General features: G+C 42.3%; 1 protein-coding gene across 4 annotated transcripts in view; it reads right to left on the bottom strand.

The window, feature by feature from the left end:
- The window catches only part of lrrfip1b (leucine rich repeat (in FLII) interacting protein 1b), a 29,807-nt gene extending 9,101 nt beyond the window's left edge, over positions 1–20,706 (bottom strand). The window contains exons 1-14 of one of the 4 annotated variants that reach the window (XM_049570423.1): positions 19,761–20,706; positions 12,840–12,926; positions 11,656–11,673; positions 10,788–10,835; positions 9,172–9,216; positions 8,806–8,856; positions 6,291–6,368; positions 4,078–4,119; positions 3,824–3,949; positions 3,554–3,724; positions 3,357–3,449; positions 1,779–1,871; positions 705–797; positions 417–555 (exon numbers count right to left, since the gene is read on the bottom strand). In XM_049570423.1, coding sequence (XP_049426380.1) covers positions 417–555; positions 705–797; positions 1,779–1,871; positions 3,357–3,449; positions 3,554–3,724; positions 3,824–3,949; positions 4,078–4,119; positions 6,291–6,368; positions 8,806–8,856; positions 9,172–9,216; positions 10,788–10,835; positions 11,656–11,673; positions 12,840–12,926; positions 19,761–19,850 — 1,174 coding nt within the window. In that variant the 5' untranslated portion in view covers positions 19,851–20,706. The remainder of the gene's footprint in view (positions 1–416; positions 556–704; positions 798–1,778; positions 1,872–3,356; positions 3,450–3,553; positions 3,725–3,823; positions 3,950–4,077; positions 4,120–6,290; positions 6,369–8,805; positions 8,857–9,171; positions 9,217–10,787; positions 10,836–11,655; positions 11,674–12,839; positions 12,927–19,760) is intronic. The other 3 variants (XM_049570425.1, XM_049570424.1, XM_049570426.1) reach the window with 3 other exon arrangements.
- Between the last annotated feature and the right edge of the window lie 348 nt (positions 20,707–21,054).

Raw genomic sequence — 21,054 nt, 5'->3', positions numbered from 1 at the left:
TAAATAAATAATAAATTATAATAATTTTAAATTAAAAGTCAAACTCTTTTAAAAAAACTAAACTGATTCTAAATAAAATAATAATCTCACAGAACCTAGAGTAATCTAAATATAAATATAAATAATAATAATTTAATATATATATATTTGTTATATAATAAGAACAAATCAAGTCTTAATCATCTGATAATTTTGATTTTAAATCTCACAAAAAATAAACCCTATAACTCCATGTGTTATCATTTCAATTTATTTTGCTCTTTCTCACAAGTTTAAAAAGTCTAAATTATTTTATTAAGTTTTTTTATTTATTAATATTAATTATTTTCTCCCACCTGATCTTGTTTTAGTGATTTTATACTGTAACGTTATAAACGATCAGTAACTGTCTCTGCAGGTGTTTGATCTCTTCTTACCCAGCATGCTCTCTCTGCCACCAGGAGACGGCTCCTGAGCCAATCGGGAGGCAGATTCTGTGCTGACATCATCCTCCACTTCGCCCTGTCCTGCTTCCCCATTGGTGGAGACCTCAGGAGAGAGGACGATCCCGTGTGTCTGTTCAGGAGGAAATCATCGAGTTATTTACCGACCAATCAGTGACCGCTATTGAACTGCAATTAACTGATGTCAGCAGATGATGTTCGGTGACATCACACAGGTGGGGGAAGTGACATCACAGCCAGGTGATGGTGTTCACTGAATACCTTCAGTAAATCTCGCAGTCGCACCACCTCGTCTCTGAGCCGGTCACGTTCGATCCGAACGATGTCGGAGATTTCTCTCTGCCTCTCCAACGCCTGAGACAGGCGGCGAGGAGGAGGAGAAAGACGAGGAGGAGGAGGAGGAGGAAGAGGAGGAGGAAACATGGAGTCAGTGAAGGTAGAGAAGTGAAACAGAGGAAACGTATTAGTCTGTGTTAGGACAGGAGTAAAACAGGAAGCAGCAGACTGAAGGTTCAAGTTAAGTTTTCTTAAACCGTCTGATGGCGCCCACACCAATATTATAGTTTATAGTGATGTCACTTCCTGGAGTCTTCCCGAGTGCTTCGCATCACTAAAATCTGTACAACCTGAGCTAAACGCCTCCTGAAGTCAATAACCACAATAATCGTTTTATAAAAGTACAAAAATCCAACACCGTGTCACTAAGAAGTCATGGCTCGTGGCACCAGACACTGACGAAAAAAAATGTCCTTTAACGTCAGAGTGACACGTGGCATTATAGTTCAACAGCGCTCGGTAGTGTCAGTTAGCTAAATGTTTCCACATGCATCTGTTAGCAAAATGTTACCAATTGCCCTGTTTGGTTAAATGTAACCTACTGTTCTTGTTAGCTAAAGATAACCACGTGCTTTTGTTCGCTACACAAAACCACTTGTTTTTTTTTAGTTAAATCTAACCACGTGCTTTTGTTCGCTAAATCTAACTCTTGTTAGCTTACTATTACCACGTGCATTTGTTGGCTAAACATAACCATGTGCTTTTCTTAGCTAAATGTAACCGCGTGCATCATGTTGCACGTGCAACATGACGTCATCATGACGTTGACTGTAAAAGGGTCTGTACATCTGTGTCGAGTCCACGCTGTGACGAGGCACCTCCCCAGAAATGTAACCACATGTCACGGCGACGCAGATCAACTAAAACCATTTCTCCCTCAGTGGAAACAAAACTTGAATTTACTTAAAACAAAAGAAAAACAGAGAAATAAAAGGAAAATAATAATAATGAAGATCAGAGTCGCAGCTGAAGGAAATGAACGAGACGTTTGTGTCGTACCGCCATCTTCTTCTCTTTCCACTGCAGAACTTCCTGCAGATCAGAAACCTCCTGACAATAACTCCTGCTCTTCAACCGCAGGTCAGACACCTCCTGAGAGACCAGGAGGAGGAAGAGGAGGAGGAAGAGGAAGAGGAGGAGGAGGGAGAGGAGGAGGGAGAGGAGGAGGAGGAGAAGGAGAAAGATCACAGAGTGTTAGTATGTTGAACAGTGAGCGTCAGAAGAAGTGTACAGAGTAACAGAGTGTGTGAACTCCAGGTCAGGAGGTCACACACAGTAGATACGAAGACAGTTCGTATGTGAGGACTTTCTTATTTCTGATTGGATGTGAAGAGTGAAGTCTTTCTGAGAGACAGATCTGCGTCTTCATGTGGAGACCAACAGTGTTGCTATGGAAATGCTGTGCACAACCTCTGACCTCCACCTCCTGCAGTTATTAGCTAATCATGAGATGAGCGCTGGCGCTGGAGGAATTTCTGGTACCATTTGGTTCAGACAATAAAATATTCTATTCATTCTATTCTAACTGACCCCACATTACAACTTCCTGTTTACAGACTGTGGTTCTTCATAAGATCTGGGGACATGTGGACAGAGGTGAGGTGTGTCTCCGTGGTGATGGAGGCGTGGACAGAGGTGAGGTGTGTCTCCATGGTGATGGAGAGGTGGACAGAGGTGAGGTGTGTCTCCATGGTGATGGAGAGGTGGACAGAGGTGAGGTGTGTCTCCATGGTGATGGAGGCGTGGACAGAGGTGAGGTGTGTCTCCGTGGTGATGGAGGCGTGGACAGATGTGAGGTGTGTCTCCATGGTGATGGAGAGGTGGACAGAGGTGAGGTGTGTCTCCATGGTGATGGAGGCGTGGACAGAGGTGAGGTGTGTCTCCGTGGTGATGGAGGCGTGGACAGAGGTGAGGTGTGTCTCCATGGTGATGGAGAGGTGGACAGAGGTGAGGTGTGTCTCCATGGTGATGGAGGCATGGACAGAGGTGAGGTGTGTCTCCATGGTGGTGGAGGCGTGGACAGAGGTGAGGTGTGTCTCCATGGTGATGGAGAGGTGGACAGAGGTGAGGTGTGTCTCCATGGTGATGGAGGCATGGACAGAGGTGAGGTGTGTCTCCATGGTGGTGGAGGCGTGGACAGAGGTGAGGTGTGTCTCCATGGTGATGGAGAGGTGGACAGAGGTGAGGTGTGTCTCCATGGTGGTGGAGGCATGGACAGAGGTGAGGTGTGTCTCCATGGTGATGGAGGCATGGACAGAGGTGAGGTGTGTCTCCGTGGTGATGGAGGCGTGGACAGAGGTGAGGTGTGTCTCCATGGTGGTGGAGGCATGGACAGAGGTGAGGTGTGTCTCCATGGTGATGGAGGCATGGACTGAGGTGTGTCTCCATGGTGATGGAGGCGTGGACAGAGGTGAGGTGTGTCTCCGTGGTGATGGAGGTGTGGACAGATGTGAGGTGTGTCTCCATGGTGATGGAGGCATGGACAGAGGTGAGGTGTGTCTCCATGGTGATGGAGAGGTGGACAGAGGTGAGGTGTGTCTCCATGGTGATGGAGGTGTGATGGACACAGTAACTGACCGTCAGCAGCTCCTCCGTCTGTCTCAGAGTGTCCTCCATGTCTTTGAACTGGAACTGAAGGACACGGTGAGCGTGACGCTCTCGCTCCAGCTCCTGAACACAAACAGGAAGTAGAACACAGATGTTGTTACTCCTCAGCTCTCCTGACTCCTTCCTCACATCCTGTCCTCTTGGTCTCCTCCTCTTCCTCCTCTGACCTTGGTCCTGTCATCACAGTGACGCCGTGACTCCCACAGCAGCTCCTCCATGTCACTCAGCTCCTCCCTCAGCGTCTCCACCTGATACATCAGAGTGGACTTCTCATTGTGGAGCTGAGCGTTAGAAACCATCGCCTTACGGTACTTCTCCTCCGACTCCGCCAGAGACTCCTGAACACAAACAAACATACATCTGTTGTTTACTTATTTGTTTATTAATCTGTTGTTGTTGTGACTATTATCTAATCAACGTATGGAATGAAATTGAACCTTCATGTCTCTGATGGACGCCTCCGTCTCCACAGAGAACGACGTGTCACAGCTTCCTCTGCGGGACGAGGCTCCGCCCAGAGAGGCCAGCGTGGCGGCGGACAGGGTGGAGGCCGTCCTTGAGCCCTGAGGAAGAGGAGGACACACAGCTTCATCAGAGTCTTCATCACGTTTGTCCCCAAAATGGAGGAGATGTCAGAGAAGCAGTAAAAGGACATGAGGACATTTAAAGATGAGCTGGGGACGATCCTTACTTTGTCCAGGAGGTCTCTGTCTCTGTCCGTCCTCTCCTCCACCTGGACACACAAACACACACTCTGTCACTGATCACACACACTCTGTCACTGATCACACAGTCACTGATCACACACACTCTGTCACTGATCACACACACTCTGTCACTGATCACACAGTCACTGATCACACACACTCTGTCACTGATCACACAGTCACTGATCACACACACAGTCACTGATCACACAGTCACTGATCACACACTCTGTCACTGATCACACACACTCTGTCACTGATCACACAGTCACTGATCACACACACTCTGTCACTGATCACACAGTCACTGATCACACACACTCTGTCACTGATCACACAGTCACTGATCACACACACAGTCACTGATCACACAGTCACTGATCACACACACACAGTCACTGATCACACAGTCACCGATCACACACACTCTGTCACTGATCACACAGTCACTGATCACACACACACTGTCACTGATCACACACACACAGTCACTGATCACACACACTCTGTCACTGATCACACAGTCACTGATCACACACACACTGTCACTGATCACACACACTCTGTCACTGATCACACAGTCACTGATCACACACACACTGTCACTGATCACACACACACACTGTCACTGATCACACACACTCTGTCACTGATCACACTGTCACTGATCACACACTCTGTCACTGATCACACAGTCACTGATCACACACACTCTGTCACTGATCACACAGTCACTGATCACACACACTCTGTCACTGATCACACAGTCACTGATCACACAGTCACTGATCACACACACTCTGTCACTGATCACACAGTCACTGATCACACAGTCACTGATCACACACACTCTGTCACTGATCACACACTCTGTCACTGATCACACAGTCACTGATCACACACACAGTCACTGATCACACACTCTGTCACTGATCACACAGTCACTGATCACACACACTCTGTCACTGATCACACAGTCACTGATCACACACACTCTGTCACTGATCACACAGTCACTGATCACACACACTCTGTCACTGATCACACACTCTGTCACTGATCACACAGTCACTGATCACACACACAGTCACTGATCACACACTCTGTCACTGATCACACAGTCACTGATCACACAGTCACTGATCACACAGTCACTGATCACACACTCTGTCACTGATCACACACTCTGTCACTGATCACACACACAGTCACTGATCACACACACTCTGTCACTGATCACACACTCTGTCACTGATCACACACTCTGTCACTGATCACACACACAGTCACTGATCACACAGTCACTGATCACACACTCTGTCACTGATCACACACTCTGTCACTGATCACACACACAGTCACTGATCACACACTCTGTCACTGATCACACACTCTGTCACTGATCACACACTCTGTCACTGATCACACACACTGTCACTGATCACACACACAGTCACTGATCACACACTCTGTCACTGATCACACACTCTGTCACTGATCACACACTCTGTCACTGATCACACACTCTGTCACTGATCACACACTCTGTCACTGATCACACACACTCTGTCACTGATCACACACACTCTGTCACTGATCACACACTCTGTCACTGATCACACACTCTGTCACTGATCACACACTCTGTCACTGATCACACACACTCTGTCACTGATCACACACACTCTGTCACTGATCACACACTCTGTCACTGATCACACAGTCACTGATCACACACACTCTGTCACTGATCACACTGTCACTGATCACACACACTGTCACTGATCACACACACTCTGTCACTGATCACACTGTCACTGATCACACAGTCACTGATCAGACACACTCTGTCACTGATCACACAGTCACTGATCACACACTCTGTCACTGATCACACAGTCACTGATCAGACACACTCTGTCACTGATCACACAGTCACTGATCACACACTCTGTCACTGATCACACAGTCACTGATCACACACTCTGTCACTGATCACACAGTCACTGATCACACACACACAGTCACTGATCACACACACACTGTCACTGATCACACACACACTGTCACTGATCACACACACTCTGTCACTGATCACACACACTCTCTTGACTGACTGCAGCTGCATGTCCCACAGGACAGAGGACAAAGGACAGAGGACAGAGAGAGACACACTGAGACAGAGAGGACGGCTCACCACTGGGCTGGCTCGAGCTGAACTGGCCCTGGAGGAGGCCCGAGAGGAGGAGCCGAAAAACCCACTGTAGTCTGAAGGCTGGAAGGAAGGAAGGAAGGAAGGAAGGAAGAAGGAAGGTATGAATGGAGGGAGGAAGGAAGGAAGGAAGGAAGGAAGGAAGGAAGGAAGAAGGAAGGTATGAATGGAGGGAGGAAGGAAGGAAGGAAGGAAGGAAGAAGGAAGGTATGAATGGAGGGAGGAAGGAAGGAAGGAAGAAGGAAGGTATGAATGGAGGGAGGAAGGAAGGAAGGAAGGAAGGAAGGAAGAAGGAAGGTATGAATGGAGGGAGGAAGGAAGGAAGGAAGGAAGGAAGAAGGAAGGTATGAATGGAGGGAGGAAGGAAGGAAGACAAGGAAGGAAGGAAGGAAGGAGGGAAGAAAGGAAGAGAGGAAGTGAAGAAGAGGACACAGTGGTGTTAGTATTGATGACCTTGCTGATAATCAATCAGTGGTATTGATCTCTATATAAACACACACACACACACTGTGTGGACTCATACCACCTTAACATGAAGGGGCAGAGAGAAGAGCTCTGATTGGCCGGACTGACACCAGCCAGCCAATCAGAGCTGTTGATTTACTGACTGATTCATCTACACCTCTACTCCACCCATCTACTGTGAGACACCAACAACAGACAGGAAGTGATGTCATAGACCGACCCTGTAGCTGTAAGAGTGAGGCGCTGAGGGCTGCAGAGAAGAAGACAGAACCAGACGTCACTTCCTGTTACGTCTGACGGAAGACTTTCACAATAAAAGCCACAGGGAGCAGTGTAGGTAATTATTGATTATTGATCAGCTGACCTCCCAGTCTAACCTGGAGTTTACACTCATCAGCTCTCTGTTATTGATCCTGACCATCATCCTGGTTTTACCCCGCTAATGTTAGCTAATGTTAGTTTGCAACTAACAAGGACAAGTTGCTATCGAGCACACGTTAGCTAACAAATAGTGCCGAAAAGAAATCCTGACAATAGAGGACGTACTAATGTGTTAAATATATTGAGATATTATAGTTTTAGCTTGTTAACGTTAGCTAACATTAGCTTGCATGCTAACATAGACAAACTGATAACTAGCAAATGTTAGCTAAGAAAACGTGCCAAAATGAAATCCTGACGTTAGAGAAAGCACTGACCTGAAATTTATTGTGATATTGTGATTTTAGCTTGTTATGTGTTTGTGTTTGCTGTGTGTTTTATGACATTAGCAACATTAGCCTGCTTGCTAAAATAGCCGAATTGCTAGCTAGCAAATGTTAGCCAAGAAAGAGTGCTGTAAATAAATCCTGACATTAGAGGAGACATTCATTTGTTAAACATATTGAGGTAATGTGGTTTTAGCTGGCTAATGTTAGCTAACATTAGCTTGCTTGCCATTGTGGACAAATTTGTAGCCAGCTAATGAAGTAAATTCTGAGTGGAGTGATCAAAATTATTTAATTCATCCAGATTCCAGGGCTGATCTGGCTAGCTTAGTTAGCTTGTCTTTTGCAAATTACTTTATCAGCTAACGTTACAAAGCAACCAACAGCAGATCTATGCAGCATAGCTTAGCTGGATTAGCCGGCTGGTTTGCTAACTTTATTGCTAACAACATACTATCAGGGTGGATATGTAGGATGGGCTGGCTTGCCAAATTACTTTTTCAGCTAATGTTACGAAGTAACCAAGACCAGATCAACACAGCATAGCTTAGCTACAGCTAGCTGACTATATTAGTTTCCTCGCTTGCTAACATTAACGCTAGCAACACATTGTCTGAGTAGATATGTTAGTTGGCTGGTTTGCTAAATTACTTTATCAGCTAACAGTACAATGCAAACAACTGTAGATCAATACAGTGTAGTTTAGCTACAACTAGCTTGCTAAATTAGCTTTCTGGTTTGCAAACATTCTCGCTAGTAAAATACTATCTGAGCAGATATATCAGCTGGTTAGAATGGCGATTTACTTAATAAGCTAACGTTATGAAGCAACCAAGACCAGATCAATACAGCAAAGCTTAGCTACAGCTAGCTAGCTACATTAGTCTGCTGGTTTGCTAACATTTTTGCAAGTAAAATACTATCTGAGTGGATACATCAGTTGGTTAGCTTGCTAAACTACTTTTTCAGCTAATGTTACAAAGCAACCAACAGTAGTCAACACAGCATAGCTTAGTAACAGCTAGCTGGGTAACTTAGTTTGCTTGCTCACTAACATTAACACTAGTAAAATACTATATGAGTGGATATGTCAGCTTGCTAGCTTGCTAAATTCCTTGCCCAGCTAACATGATCCATGATAGGCTACTAACCTAGAGCGATGCATTAGCAACCAACGTGCTAACCCCAACCTGAGCTAATGTTAGCCAGCTAGCTGTTCCTCAGCTAATCTACATGGTTACTTTATGAGGTCAGGTCCTCTGACCAGACATATCGATCAGGTCGATGTTCATCATTATTGGTTATTGATCAGATATATGTGGACTCACCCTGAGGCTGCCTCGACTCCCCACAGACATCCTCTCCTCATCGTCTGACATCTGCAAAAACACAAACAACACGTCAACAAACACACCAAGAACACATCCACCAGGCCCTGTTCCAAGTCCTGGTCCTGGTCCTGGTCCAGGTCCAGGTCTAGATCCTGACATCCTGACCTGAGCTGCACTAGTCTTTATGTTTGTTGTATTTTTTACATGATGTAATCTGAGTGCTTCTTCTTCATGTGTTTAATTTAGATTCATGTTTGAACGTCCTGAACAGTAAAAACAAGAGAAGAAGAGAAACTGCAGTGAGGCAGCTGGAGGAGTAAAGACAGAAGAAGAAGAAGAAGAAGAAGAAGAAGAGATACAGACCGAAGCATGTCTCCGAGAGTGGCGAGAATACCGCTCACTGTCCTCCTGGAAGGCCACGAAGAAGAAAGACAACACACAAGTTAAAGAAAAGAAGGAGGAGGAGGAGAAGGAGAAGAAGCCTCATTAGACTTAATTTATTTAGATTAAATCAACAGATAGATTTTAGAAGAAGTATAAATTAAACTTTGAATTTAATAATTAATAGGAAATTTAAAAAAAAAATCAATAATAAAATATGATCAGTAAAAAAAATATTTTGACTAAAAATGAAACTGTGTATATATAATTATTACAAAAACATGGAATCAAAATATAAATAAAATAATCTGAATTAAATAAATTAATCAACAGATTAAATAGATATAGTAATCAATACTATATCACCAAAAGTAAATAATATTATATTATCAATAAATATGAAAGATACAATTTGAATAATAAAATCAATTTAACTCCATAATTATTTATTAAAAACATATAATAAAATGTTTAAATCTCAATGCAAACAAAAATAAAATAATTCTTAATAAATTAAGAAGAAAAAACATGAGCATGAGTATTTAACGACATCTATCGTGCAGCTACGTGACGACACACAGCGGTCAGACACACACATTAGCAAGCAGGAAGCAGGAAACAGGAAGCAGGAAACAGGAAGCAGTATCATCCTCCTGTTTCCTGTTTAAAGTCAAGGCTATTCAAGAGAAGGCTGAGACACGCGGTCAAACATGGGGGGATTGCACATGCGCAGTAAAATCTGGTCTGCACTTCCTCAAAGGCTCAGTAGATGGCGTGGTTCTGGGATATGTGCATGCATGTCATTTTCACAGCTTATTATTGGACTGTCACTGGTGGCCTGCGTTGTGGGTGAGAATGACAGAGATGCAATTTCGACAACTTCGGGCAGACGCCGTCCATAAGTCCAAGCAGACCGCACCAAGCGCGCTCCTTGATCGCCTGAGCAGATCCTGCGCTTTTTATCTAGCGCCCCTGCTGTCACCCTCCAGCATCGCAGCTCAAGTTACACTGCACATGTGCAATCCGCCATGTTTGACCCCGTGTCTCAGCCTTCTCTTGAATAGCCTTGTTTGAAGTGATGTCAGTTTGAGTCAGATAACCTGTCAGACGAGGATTAAATAGGCCGTCTGTCTGAGCGCGTGCAGGAGCAGCAACAACAACAACAACAACAACAACAACAACAAGCTGCAGACAAACTAACAGCAGCTCTGTCTGGCCCACATGCACATACATGAAAACCTCCCAGCTGTCCCACACCCCAAACTGACACTGGCGCCTGACTGGTGTGGACTGGTTTAGACTGGTGTGGACTGGTGTGGACTGGTTTAGACTGGTTTAGACTGGTGTGGACTGGTGTGGACTGGTTTAGACTGGTGTGGACTGGTGTGGACTGGTTTAGACTGGTGTGGACTGGTTTGGACTGGTTTAGACTGGTTTAGACTGGTGTGGACTGGTGTGGACTGGTTTAGACTGGTGTGGACTGGTGTGGACTGGTTTAGACTGGTGTGGACTGGTGTGGACTGGTGTGGGATCAGTCTGGAGGTTTTCAGAGTCAGACAGCAGCTGGAATCATCCTACTGAGAGAAGAAGAGTCCTACCATCCACTGCTCTATGTGACCCCACTTATTATCCAGACCATAATACTTCTGGAGGAGGAAGAAGAGGAGGAGGAGGAACAGGAAGAGGAGGAGGAGAAAGAGGAAGAGGAGGAGGAAGAAGAGGAGGATAAAGAGGAAGAAGGAGAGGAGGAAGAAGAGGGGAAAGAGGAAGAGGAGGAGGAAGAAGAGGAGGAGGAAGAGGAGGAGGAGGAAGAGGAGGATAAAGAGGAAGAAGAGGAGGAGGAAGAGGAGGAGGAAGAAGAGGAGGAGGAAGAAGAGGAGAAAGAGGAGGAGAAAGAGGAAGAGGAGGAGGAAGAAGAGGAGGAGAAAGAGGAAGAAGAGGAAGAGGAGGAGGAAGAAGAGGAGGAGGAGGAGGAAGAAGAGGAGGAGGAAGAGGAGGAAGAGGAAGAGGAGGAGGAAGAAGAGGAGGAGGAGGAAGAAGAGGAGGAGGAAGAGGAGAAAGAGGAAGAGGAGGAGGAGGAGGAGAAAGTGGAAGAAAAGGAGGAAGAGGAGGAGGAAGAGAAAGAGAAAGAGGAGGAGAAAGAGGAAGAAGAGGAAGAGGAGGAGGAGGAGGAACAGGAAGAGGAGGAACAGGAAGAGGAGGAACAGGAAGAGGAGGGACAGGAGGAGGAAGAGAAAGAGAAAGAGGAGGAGAAAGAGGAAGAAGAGGAGGAGGAGGAGGAACAGGAAGAGGAGGGACAGGAGGAGGAGGAGGAGGAAGAGGAGGAGGAGGAGGAACAGGAAGAGGAGGGACAGGAGGAGGAGGAGGAGGAAGAGGAGGAGAACATGTCAGAGCAGATGAAAACATGAGACTGCAGGAGGTGATAAAACAAACGCAGGTGGAGAAGGGGGGAGGAGTTAGTCGTACCTTGTGGCTGTGAAACAGCTACGGCAGGCGGGAGGAGACACAAGAGGAGAGAGGGAGGGTTAGAGACAGGAGCAGCACGGTCACATGACCACAGCGTGACATCATCAAACGCCACCGCCACGAGTGAACGCATCACCTGCGGGCTACGTCCACGTGCCGCCCCGCCATCTTTAACAGGAAACAGGCAGGCGAGCACCGGAAACACTGACACATGACGGACGCCGTGATGACACCTTTCTCTCTCTGTGACATCATCACATGTCAGAATTACAGTGGCCGGGGTTAAAATGTCACGCGACGGAAAAAGACTCAGAAAGTTTATCTAAATTTATCTTTTTTCATTTTACCTGACACCTTTATTTTGAAAACTTTAATTTCACATGATGACATTTATTCTCTTAAACTGACGTGACATTTATCACGTTTGACATTTAAATTCATTTCTAAAAAATGTGGATCACATTCACAAGAACGAGACAAACAAGGTCACAGTGACTCTGACCATCGCCGACCTCGTGTCAGCAGCTCATCGCCCAGTTCAAGTGAACGTTTGTGCCAAATCAAAGCATCAAAGAGACGGACAGACGGCCCAGAAACAAGATGGAGACTCACCGTGTGAGATATTAAGATCCAGACCTCAGGGACTCACTGTGTGACGCTGCCGCCCGACTGACTGAAGCACATTTACACTCTCTGTTACCTCACACACACACACACACACACACACACACACACACACTGTGACCTCTGACCCCACACTGACTCTGCCTCTGCTGGATGACATCATCAGAGTGACGGCCTGCATCATGTGACCCTCCCACTTCCTTGTGGGAAACGTATCAGTAAACTTTATTCAGGCGACACGCTTCAACCCTGACAGCCAATCAGAGAGTCCGCTGTCAGTGTCGCCACTTCAGCTCCTTTCAGATGTTAAAATATTATTTATTTTCTTTAACTGACACGTTACGCTTTTAATCAGTTTCCTAACACTGATTTTTTTTTTCCCCAAAATGTTTTTGACACCAAAATATATTTTTAAATTTAATCTTTGTTTTTATTTTACCTGATGATTAAATTAATTTGTTACATTTTACCATTTAAAAAAACCTTTAAACAAAAAAAGAAAATTATCTTTTATTCTACGTGACACTTGTTTGACTCTTTCAGAATAAAAGCCTCCTCACCTCCTTCTGTTGTCTCTCCAGCTCCTTCATCCTGATCTCACGGGCCTCAGCCCTCGCTGCTCGCTTCGCCGCCAGCCTCGCCTCCGCCTGACACACACACACACACACACACACACACACACACGATCACTAATCAAACATCTCAGATTGACTTTAGGTTCTGTCCCCAAACAAACAAAGACACAAACAAACAAAGGTGAGGTGTTTATTGTTCTCACTGATCAATGATCTGATCAAAATGCTCTCATCAACACACTGATTGATCTCATCACACACACTCACTGTTTCAGGAACAACCAGGAGTGTGTTTATGAACCACACACACACACACACACACAAACAATAACAATAAATACTAAATGTGAAAATCAACAATATTATGAGAACTAAATCCATTGTAAATAATATATATTTATATAAATTAAATATAATAAAATATTATTATTAATATTATAAAATAATAAATATTTTTGTTTTGTGTTTTCTTTTGTTTTGGAGGATTTTTAAATTATGTTTATATATTCAAATACTTACTTAACATTTGTTAATAAAAAAAACATCTCAGATGAACAGAAACTGTTTTTACAAATTATTAAAAATTAAAATACTTTACATGACGTAAAAAAGTCAGGAAAATTAAAAGTATACTGTAAAAGAGGTTCATAAAACAAAACAATATGACATCAAAGATACTTTACAGTAAAAATGTAAAAAATACATATATTTTGACAAATGTTAAAAAAATAAAATAAATATTACTATAATTCAAACTAATGAATATTAAATAATCAGTTTTATACATTGTTGTGTTTTTTACTGTTTTAAAAAGTAAAGAAAAATGAATATTAGGGGTGTATTCGGTACGTACCTCGGTACACAAGTCACGGTTCAGTTTTTTTCGTTACAGTAATGAAAAAAATAGACAACTATTAAATATCTTTTACTTATTGGTAACCTTATTAAAACATACCACCACAGCAGTTAACTCTTTAAACACAATTTTTGAGTGAAACAAATATATATAAAATCCTGCTTTTTCACATTGTTTGAATGAAAATAGAAATATAAAAGTGAAAAATAAAATCCTGCTGTTTTTTTAACACATTTTTTGAATGAAAAATATAAATATACATTTCTGCTTTAACAGTTTTACTCAATTAAAATAAAAGGTATAGTGCAGCTGGTCAGCTTTAAAGCCTGCTCAGATTCAGTTTTACTAGGAACTTACTCAGCTTTCCCACTTTGTTAAAGTGCAGTAAACAAAACATGCTTATATCTAAAGTGCAGCTTAAACAATTTTACTCAGCTCCAGTGGCGTTGGTTATTTCTTTAGCGCGATGGTCAGGGAAACGCTCTTTCTTTTTAAACGACGACGATATCGTAGTTTGCACCAGATTGTTTTTTCCAGTCGTGCCGGTTAACGTTCAAACTCGGGTGGTGTCGCTTTAGATGCGTTAGCATGTTAGACGTGTTTCCAAGTACATACCCGACCGCTGTTCTGCAGTGTAGGCACACTGCTTTTGTCTTGTCCACTTGTTTATTTCCATCTTCGTATTTTACCCTGAAACCAAAGTAGGGATGCACCGAAATGAAAATTAGTGGCTGAAGCCGAAGCCGAATATTATTAAATGCTTGACCGAATACCGAGTACCGTTGTTTAGTTTTTCATTAGTTTTTGCAGATGAACCCTCCAGATTAGTGTTGTCACGGTACCAAAATTGGGACCCACTGTACGATACCAATGAAAATATCATGGTTCTGAGTAGTATCAGGATACCACAGCAAAAATGAGGCAGATGTGCCTTTTGTCATTTATAAAAAGATAAATCACTTTTCTATAATACATCAATGATATTTCAATGGAATAAATTACTTATTGACTTATTCATATTCATCAATAAGTGATGAACATAGGGGGGATCAAAATAAAATAAATAAATAAAATAAGAATCAACCAGCCACCCTCCTCCCCTGACAAGTAAAGAACAGTCCCTTCATAAGTAAAGAACAGTCCCTAAAGTGCGGTGAGGTTTGTGGGCCGTGAACGGCTGGTTTCTCCTCTGACACGTCACATACCTGTGTTCGGCTGGCTCGGCTGTTCAGGTACTTCTGGGCAGTCATGACACCAAGAAGAGGATATTATTGGAGCCGACTTCTCCGTCGCCGGTAAGCCGATGGCCGCCGTATTTGACAGGAATACATTACTGTCTGTGTCTGTGACCCCCGTTCAACCCACAATCGGTGGGATTCGCCTTTCGTTTCTGCTGCTGGTTGAAATCTGTAGGCTGCTCGCACAGCCTGCTGAATGATTTAAGCCTATTTTGCTCGCTCAAAACTATTTTTAGTTGCAAATGCGAGTGCCGTGACGGACGGATAGCCACACTGCTGACATTTTATTCCGCCCGTCACGGCATGCTGTTTGATTGCATCATCAAAACACACCGCTATTATTCGGCCTTGCTTTTAACTTATTCCACCGAATACCGAATGTGTGTTTTTTTGCAATATTCGGCCGAATATATTCGGTTACCGGTTAACTAGATATTTTAAATGGTTCGGCTCGCAAAAACGGAATTAAAATAAAACAAAGTAAAATAAAATAACATCCTGCGCCCAATAATTCGGTACAGGGTCGTGCCGAACCGAAAGTTGCGCACCGAACGGTTCGACACAAATACATGTACCATTACGGCCCTACTAAATATAAATAACAAAAATAAATTAGAAAAATAAAAACTACTGATTTTAAAAGCAAAAATGTAAATATATGTATATATATATATATATATATATATATATATATATATTTCAACAATTAAAAAAATTACATAAATACAAAAATATCAGAAGGATAAAAACTTTCAACAGTTGTTTAAAAAATAAGTGAACAATGTAAAAGTATAAATAATGTTCGAAGTATTTCTATATTTAAGGTTCAAATTTAAACGGTGTAAAAATGTGAAAAAAAAAGTATTTTAACAATCGTTCAAAAACATAAAAAGTGAACTGAATATATAAAATACAAATATGTTGGAAAAATAAAAGATACTAATACTCCTTATTTAGACGTTAAGATCAGGTTAGGCCACAGAAATATTAAAAGTATTAGTAATTTTAGAAATAAAAAAAGAAACAAGAGTTAGACACAGACATAAATCACTGAAAATAAAAACTCAAAATATTTTAAAAGTTTAAGTGTAAAAAAATGTTTATAAAATACAAAAAAGTCAGGAAAGTACTAAAGTATAAATACTTTCATACAGTAAGAATAAATATAAATAAACAAAAACAAATTATAAAAATAAAAACTGAAGATATTTTTTAAAAATGTAAAAACATATATTTCATACTTAAACTGTGTGTGTGTGTGTGTGTGTGTGTGTGTGTGTCTCTCTCTCTGCAGGAGGAATGTGGACAGCCCACCTGTCTCCACGGCAGCAGACACTCCCTCTGTCTCCATGGCAACGACACACCTGAGGGGTATTCCAGGCAGGAGGTTCAACAAACTCTGAGTCTAACCCTGAACTCTGAGCTGATTTACCCTGAGATGGGAAACTCTGAGTTAGCGGTTCCAGAACAGCTGATCTGAGTTAGTTCAGTCAACTCTGAGTATGTTCACTCTGAGTTAAGCCGACAATAAAAAGCCATCATCAATGGAGCTCCGACTCCACGATTCACCATGGCAACAGGTCAATAAAAGACAGCGCCTCCATTTTAATCCAGTGGATGCAGAGATATTAATGCATGTGTAGCAGACGGTGCACGTTTATCTTTAAAAGAAGAGCCTGAGTCAGAGCGAGGAAAGTGTCAATAAGTTAACCATAAAGTTAATAAAAAAGTTTATTCATCATTTATCAGACTTACATTTCCTTAATGAAGATAAAGTGGTGGAATCTGACTGTGTATCAGGCTGTAGATACATTACATTATATTAATAATATATCATAATATATTTGTTCAGATTTAATCTGATGGGGAAAAACACAGGAGGCAGAAGATTTCAAACATATAGGCTAGGCTATAGATCAAAGACATAAAGACATGACTGTAAACTCACAGTCTGACCCAGTAATAATATGTTTGGTGATTTGCACCTGAAAAGACGTTGAGGTTACAGTAGATCTGAAAATGTTGCACATCTATTTGTATCTTGACTCAACAGCATTCAGTGACTTTATTTCAGCTACAAATGTAGTAAATGTAAAGACAGTGAAATGCTGCACCATTGCTCACTCAGAAATATGAACATATAATCCCCAATATTAGGCTATAGGAGTTATGTTCCATCAGTGCGACCAGTGACATCACTGATAGAGATCATTAGTCACTGATACTACGTGTCTAAAGCTTCATACCCATTTTAACATTTAAATAATTAGACCTACACATTATGTGCAATAAACATGTGGGAGCTGCTCTGACAGACTGACAGTCTGATCCTTGTGCACAGTGTTATAAAAATAATAAATATAAAAAGGACAGAGGTTTGATTCTGAGCTGAGGGTGAATTCTCGCTGTGTAATATTTGAATGTAAAGACAAAAGCTGATGTCCAAAGAAATGACTGATGTGCATAAATTCAGTAACTTCAGACAGTCCTGAGTAACAAACTAATATCCAGCAGGATTTAGACTGTGACAGACGGTAAATCTCCGCTAATGAATGCGCTTCGATACAAGCTTTGACACGGACTGAATGAATGAGGAAATGAAACAGCGTGTAAGAGGGAGGAGACAGAGAGAAACTCAGGGTTTATTGAAGGAAACCTGTCAGCGAGCAGGTTATGTTCACAGAGTCTGTTACCATGGTGACTGACTCAGAGTTTCCCTCATCTCAGGGTTAACGTACTCTGAGTTTACACATAACCTGCTCTCTGGAATACATCTGGACATGATGATGTCATCAGTGTGTATGTGTGTCACTCTCGTCATGTTGTGACTGTGGAGATTAATGTTGGTGAGGATTAAAGGATGGAGGTCACACACACACACACACACACACACACACACACACACTGGTCTCCTGCCAGCTCTCCCAGTAGGTCACCACTCCCACCAGCAGCCATGTGAACAGACCGGTTCACTGTGTGTGTGTGTGTGTGTGTGTGTGTGTGTGTGTGTGTGCGCTCAGAAATGTGACACAACCAGTTCTCACACTGCAGACCCACTTCCTGTCTGGCCTTCACAATAAAAGCATTGTTGTGCATACACACAGTTAAAGTGAAGACACTAAAGGGTCAGCACACATCACAAGGAGGAGGAGCAGCTCATCAGTCAGTGTCACATTCCAGCTTCAGTATGTAGGACGATGACATGAACAATACACACACTGAACATACAGACACTCCTGTTACACACACACACACACACACACACAATTAACCAGATCAAAACACAAATAAAATACAATAAAATTAAATAAAAAGATAATTTTATTCTTAATTTAAAATGACCTAATTATTTATCATTTATTTATTTATTATTGTTCTGTTTTCATCACTGTGTCATTTATTCTTATTTATTATTAATTATATTTATATATTTTTATATTATGAATATTTTTATTTTATTTTGTAGTATTTGTTCACTTAAAATTTAATCTATTTCATTTTATTTATTGATTTTATTGATTCCCACTGTATTATTTAACATTTATTTTAGTTTTTAACATTTATTTTATTATTTAACATTTATAATTATTATTTAACATTTATAATTATTATTTAACATTTATGTGACGTGTGTGGTTGTGCTGCTGCCGTGGTCCTGCCAGATGCCTCCTGCTGCTGCTGCTGCCATCATTAGTCATTAGTCATACTTCTTCTGTTATTATACACATATGACTATTGTCACACATGTATACTGCCAGATATTAATACATACTTTCAACATATTGTACCACAGTAGCCAGAACTATAACTATAATATTATTACTTTCAACAATGTTGTTGTAAGCTACTGTCATTACCTGCATCTCTCTCTCTCTCTCTCTCTCTCTCTCCCTCTCTCTCTCTGTCTCTGTTTCTGCATCTCTCTCTCTCTCTCTCTCTCTCTCTCTCTCTCTCTGTCTCATTGTGTCATGTGGATTACTGTTAATTTATCATGCTGATCTGTTCTGTACGACATCTATTGCACGTCTGTCCGTCCTGGAAGAGGGATCCCTCCTCAGTTGCTCTTCCTGAGGTTTCTACCGTTTTTTCCCCGTTAAAGGGTTTTTTGGGGAGTTTTTCCTGATCAGCTGTGAGGGTCATAAGGACAGAGGGATGTCGTATGCTGTAAAGCCCTGTGAGGCAAATTGTGATTTGTGATATTGGGCTGTATAAATAAAATTGATTGAACTGATTATAATTATTATTTACCATTTATTTTATTATTTAACATTTATAATTATTATTATTGTTTATGTGCCTTTGATCATTTATAATTTCATCACTGAACATTAATTCATCATTTATGTTTATTGAGTTAAAATATTTGTTTTTTTAAATTATATTTATTGACTTTCATTTTATTACAACAAATTGTTTTTCACTGCTGTTCATTAATTATCATTTTATTTATTTGTTTTGCTGTTTATACATTTCTGCAGATGTATTCATCCAGTTATTGTTATTATTGTTATTATTCATACCTTTAAGTATTTTTTTTTTTTAATTATGTTTGTTAAATTAAGTTTAACATATTTTTCATGTATTTAGTTTATTAATTCATTTCTCTTTTCATTTATTTTTGTTTGTGTTTGTATTTATTTGTTGTTGTTGTTCCCAGCTGTTTCCGGTCCGCTCCGTGACCCTCACAGGATGATTTAATGAGACCGTTCAGACCGGCAGTTCCGGGACTTCCCGCAGTGTGACCCCGGTGTGTCCTCTCACCTGTGTCTGATCAATAAGCAGATCGATACGAGCATCGATCAGCGGACTCACCTCACGTGCGATCTGGTTGAGAGCATCGTCCTCGGCGGTCAGCTTCTCCCGGTTCGGGATCCTCTTCCTGCCCGGTCCCTGAGTCCCCATTGTGCAGGGTTAGGGTTTTATCCGGAGCCGAATTATCCCCGAAGGTGTCCTGCAGTCCGGATCATCCGGACCCGGAACTCAGCTCCACTGAAGTCCTCAATAAATCTAGCTCAAAATTAAATCTGCGTTTTTTCCTCTGATAATCGGCGCGGTCCGTTTCTGTGGGTACCGGATCCTCTTCCTACCCGAACCTCAGGTTCTCTTCGTCCGGGCGATCCGAACCGGGAGCCGAATCCTCCACAGAGGTCTCCTGTGGTGTAAACAATCAACACTGTGACGTCAGGAGGCGAATAAAGACCCAAAAAATCCGTTTGAGATTGAAACTCGTTGTTTTGCTGCTGATGTTCGGCGGTCACCTTCCCTCAGTTCGCTCGGACGGTTCTTACCGGGGACCGGGTGATCCGCGGGGCTGCCCCGGGATGGAGACACGCAGGTCGGGGAAAACACGAATTAAAAGTGTCCGGGATTAAACCGGTAGATTTCCTGACGCTCCTGTGCGGTCACGGGATGTCCGGAGCGGCTGCGGGGGCCGGACTGCAGCCGCGTTCATCCTCATCAGCTAGCTAACGTTAGCTAGATGCTAACCGGCAGTACCGGAACACCGGAGCGGACCGACACATGAACCCGCACCGGCTGTTGTTGTCGTCGCTCCTGTCGCAGCGTCGGTAGAGCCGCCGGTACACTCCTTAATCCGCCACCGTCGCGAGCATCTGAAGCTCGTGAGGGAAGAACCGGGACCTGTTTCCTCCGGGACCGTGAAGTACACACGCGTCACGTCGACAGGTGAGCCGCAGGTGGGCTGGGACCGGACCGTGAAGGCATCCTGAGCCCACAGACCGCAGTGTGACAGAGGAGGGAGGAGACTCTTATTGTGGTGGGGGCAGGATGTTACCTGTCAAGGTACACGTGTTTACATACATACAGGAAGTCAGCTTTCAAAATAAAAGATTATCCACACATTATTTTATTTATTTAATTGTTTTGTTTCCTGACATGTTTTTTTTTCTCTGTAAAAAACAATAAATATTATTTTATAAAATAAAAACTTTACTTCTGTCGATGTACGGAGAGTCCTGAGGGCCAAAACTAAATATAGAAATGTGAATATAATTAAATGACCAGATGTTCACGTGAATTAAAAAGTTATGTTTTATAAATCTTTATTAATGAATAAATAGTATGTATAAATAAATGAAAATGTTTG

The sequence above is a fragment of the Epinephelus fuscoguttatus genome, linkage group LG24 (assembly GCF_011397635.1).
Source record: "Epinephelus fuscoguttatus linkage group LG24, E.fuscoguttatus.final_Chr_v1".
Lineage (NCBI taxonomy): Eukaryota > Metazoa > Chordata > Actinopteri > Perciformes > Serranidae > Epinephelus > Epinephelus fuscoguttatus.
This window is presented reverse-complemented; position numbering and strand designations above follow the sequence as displayed.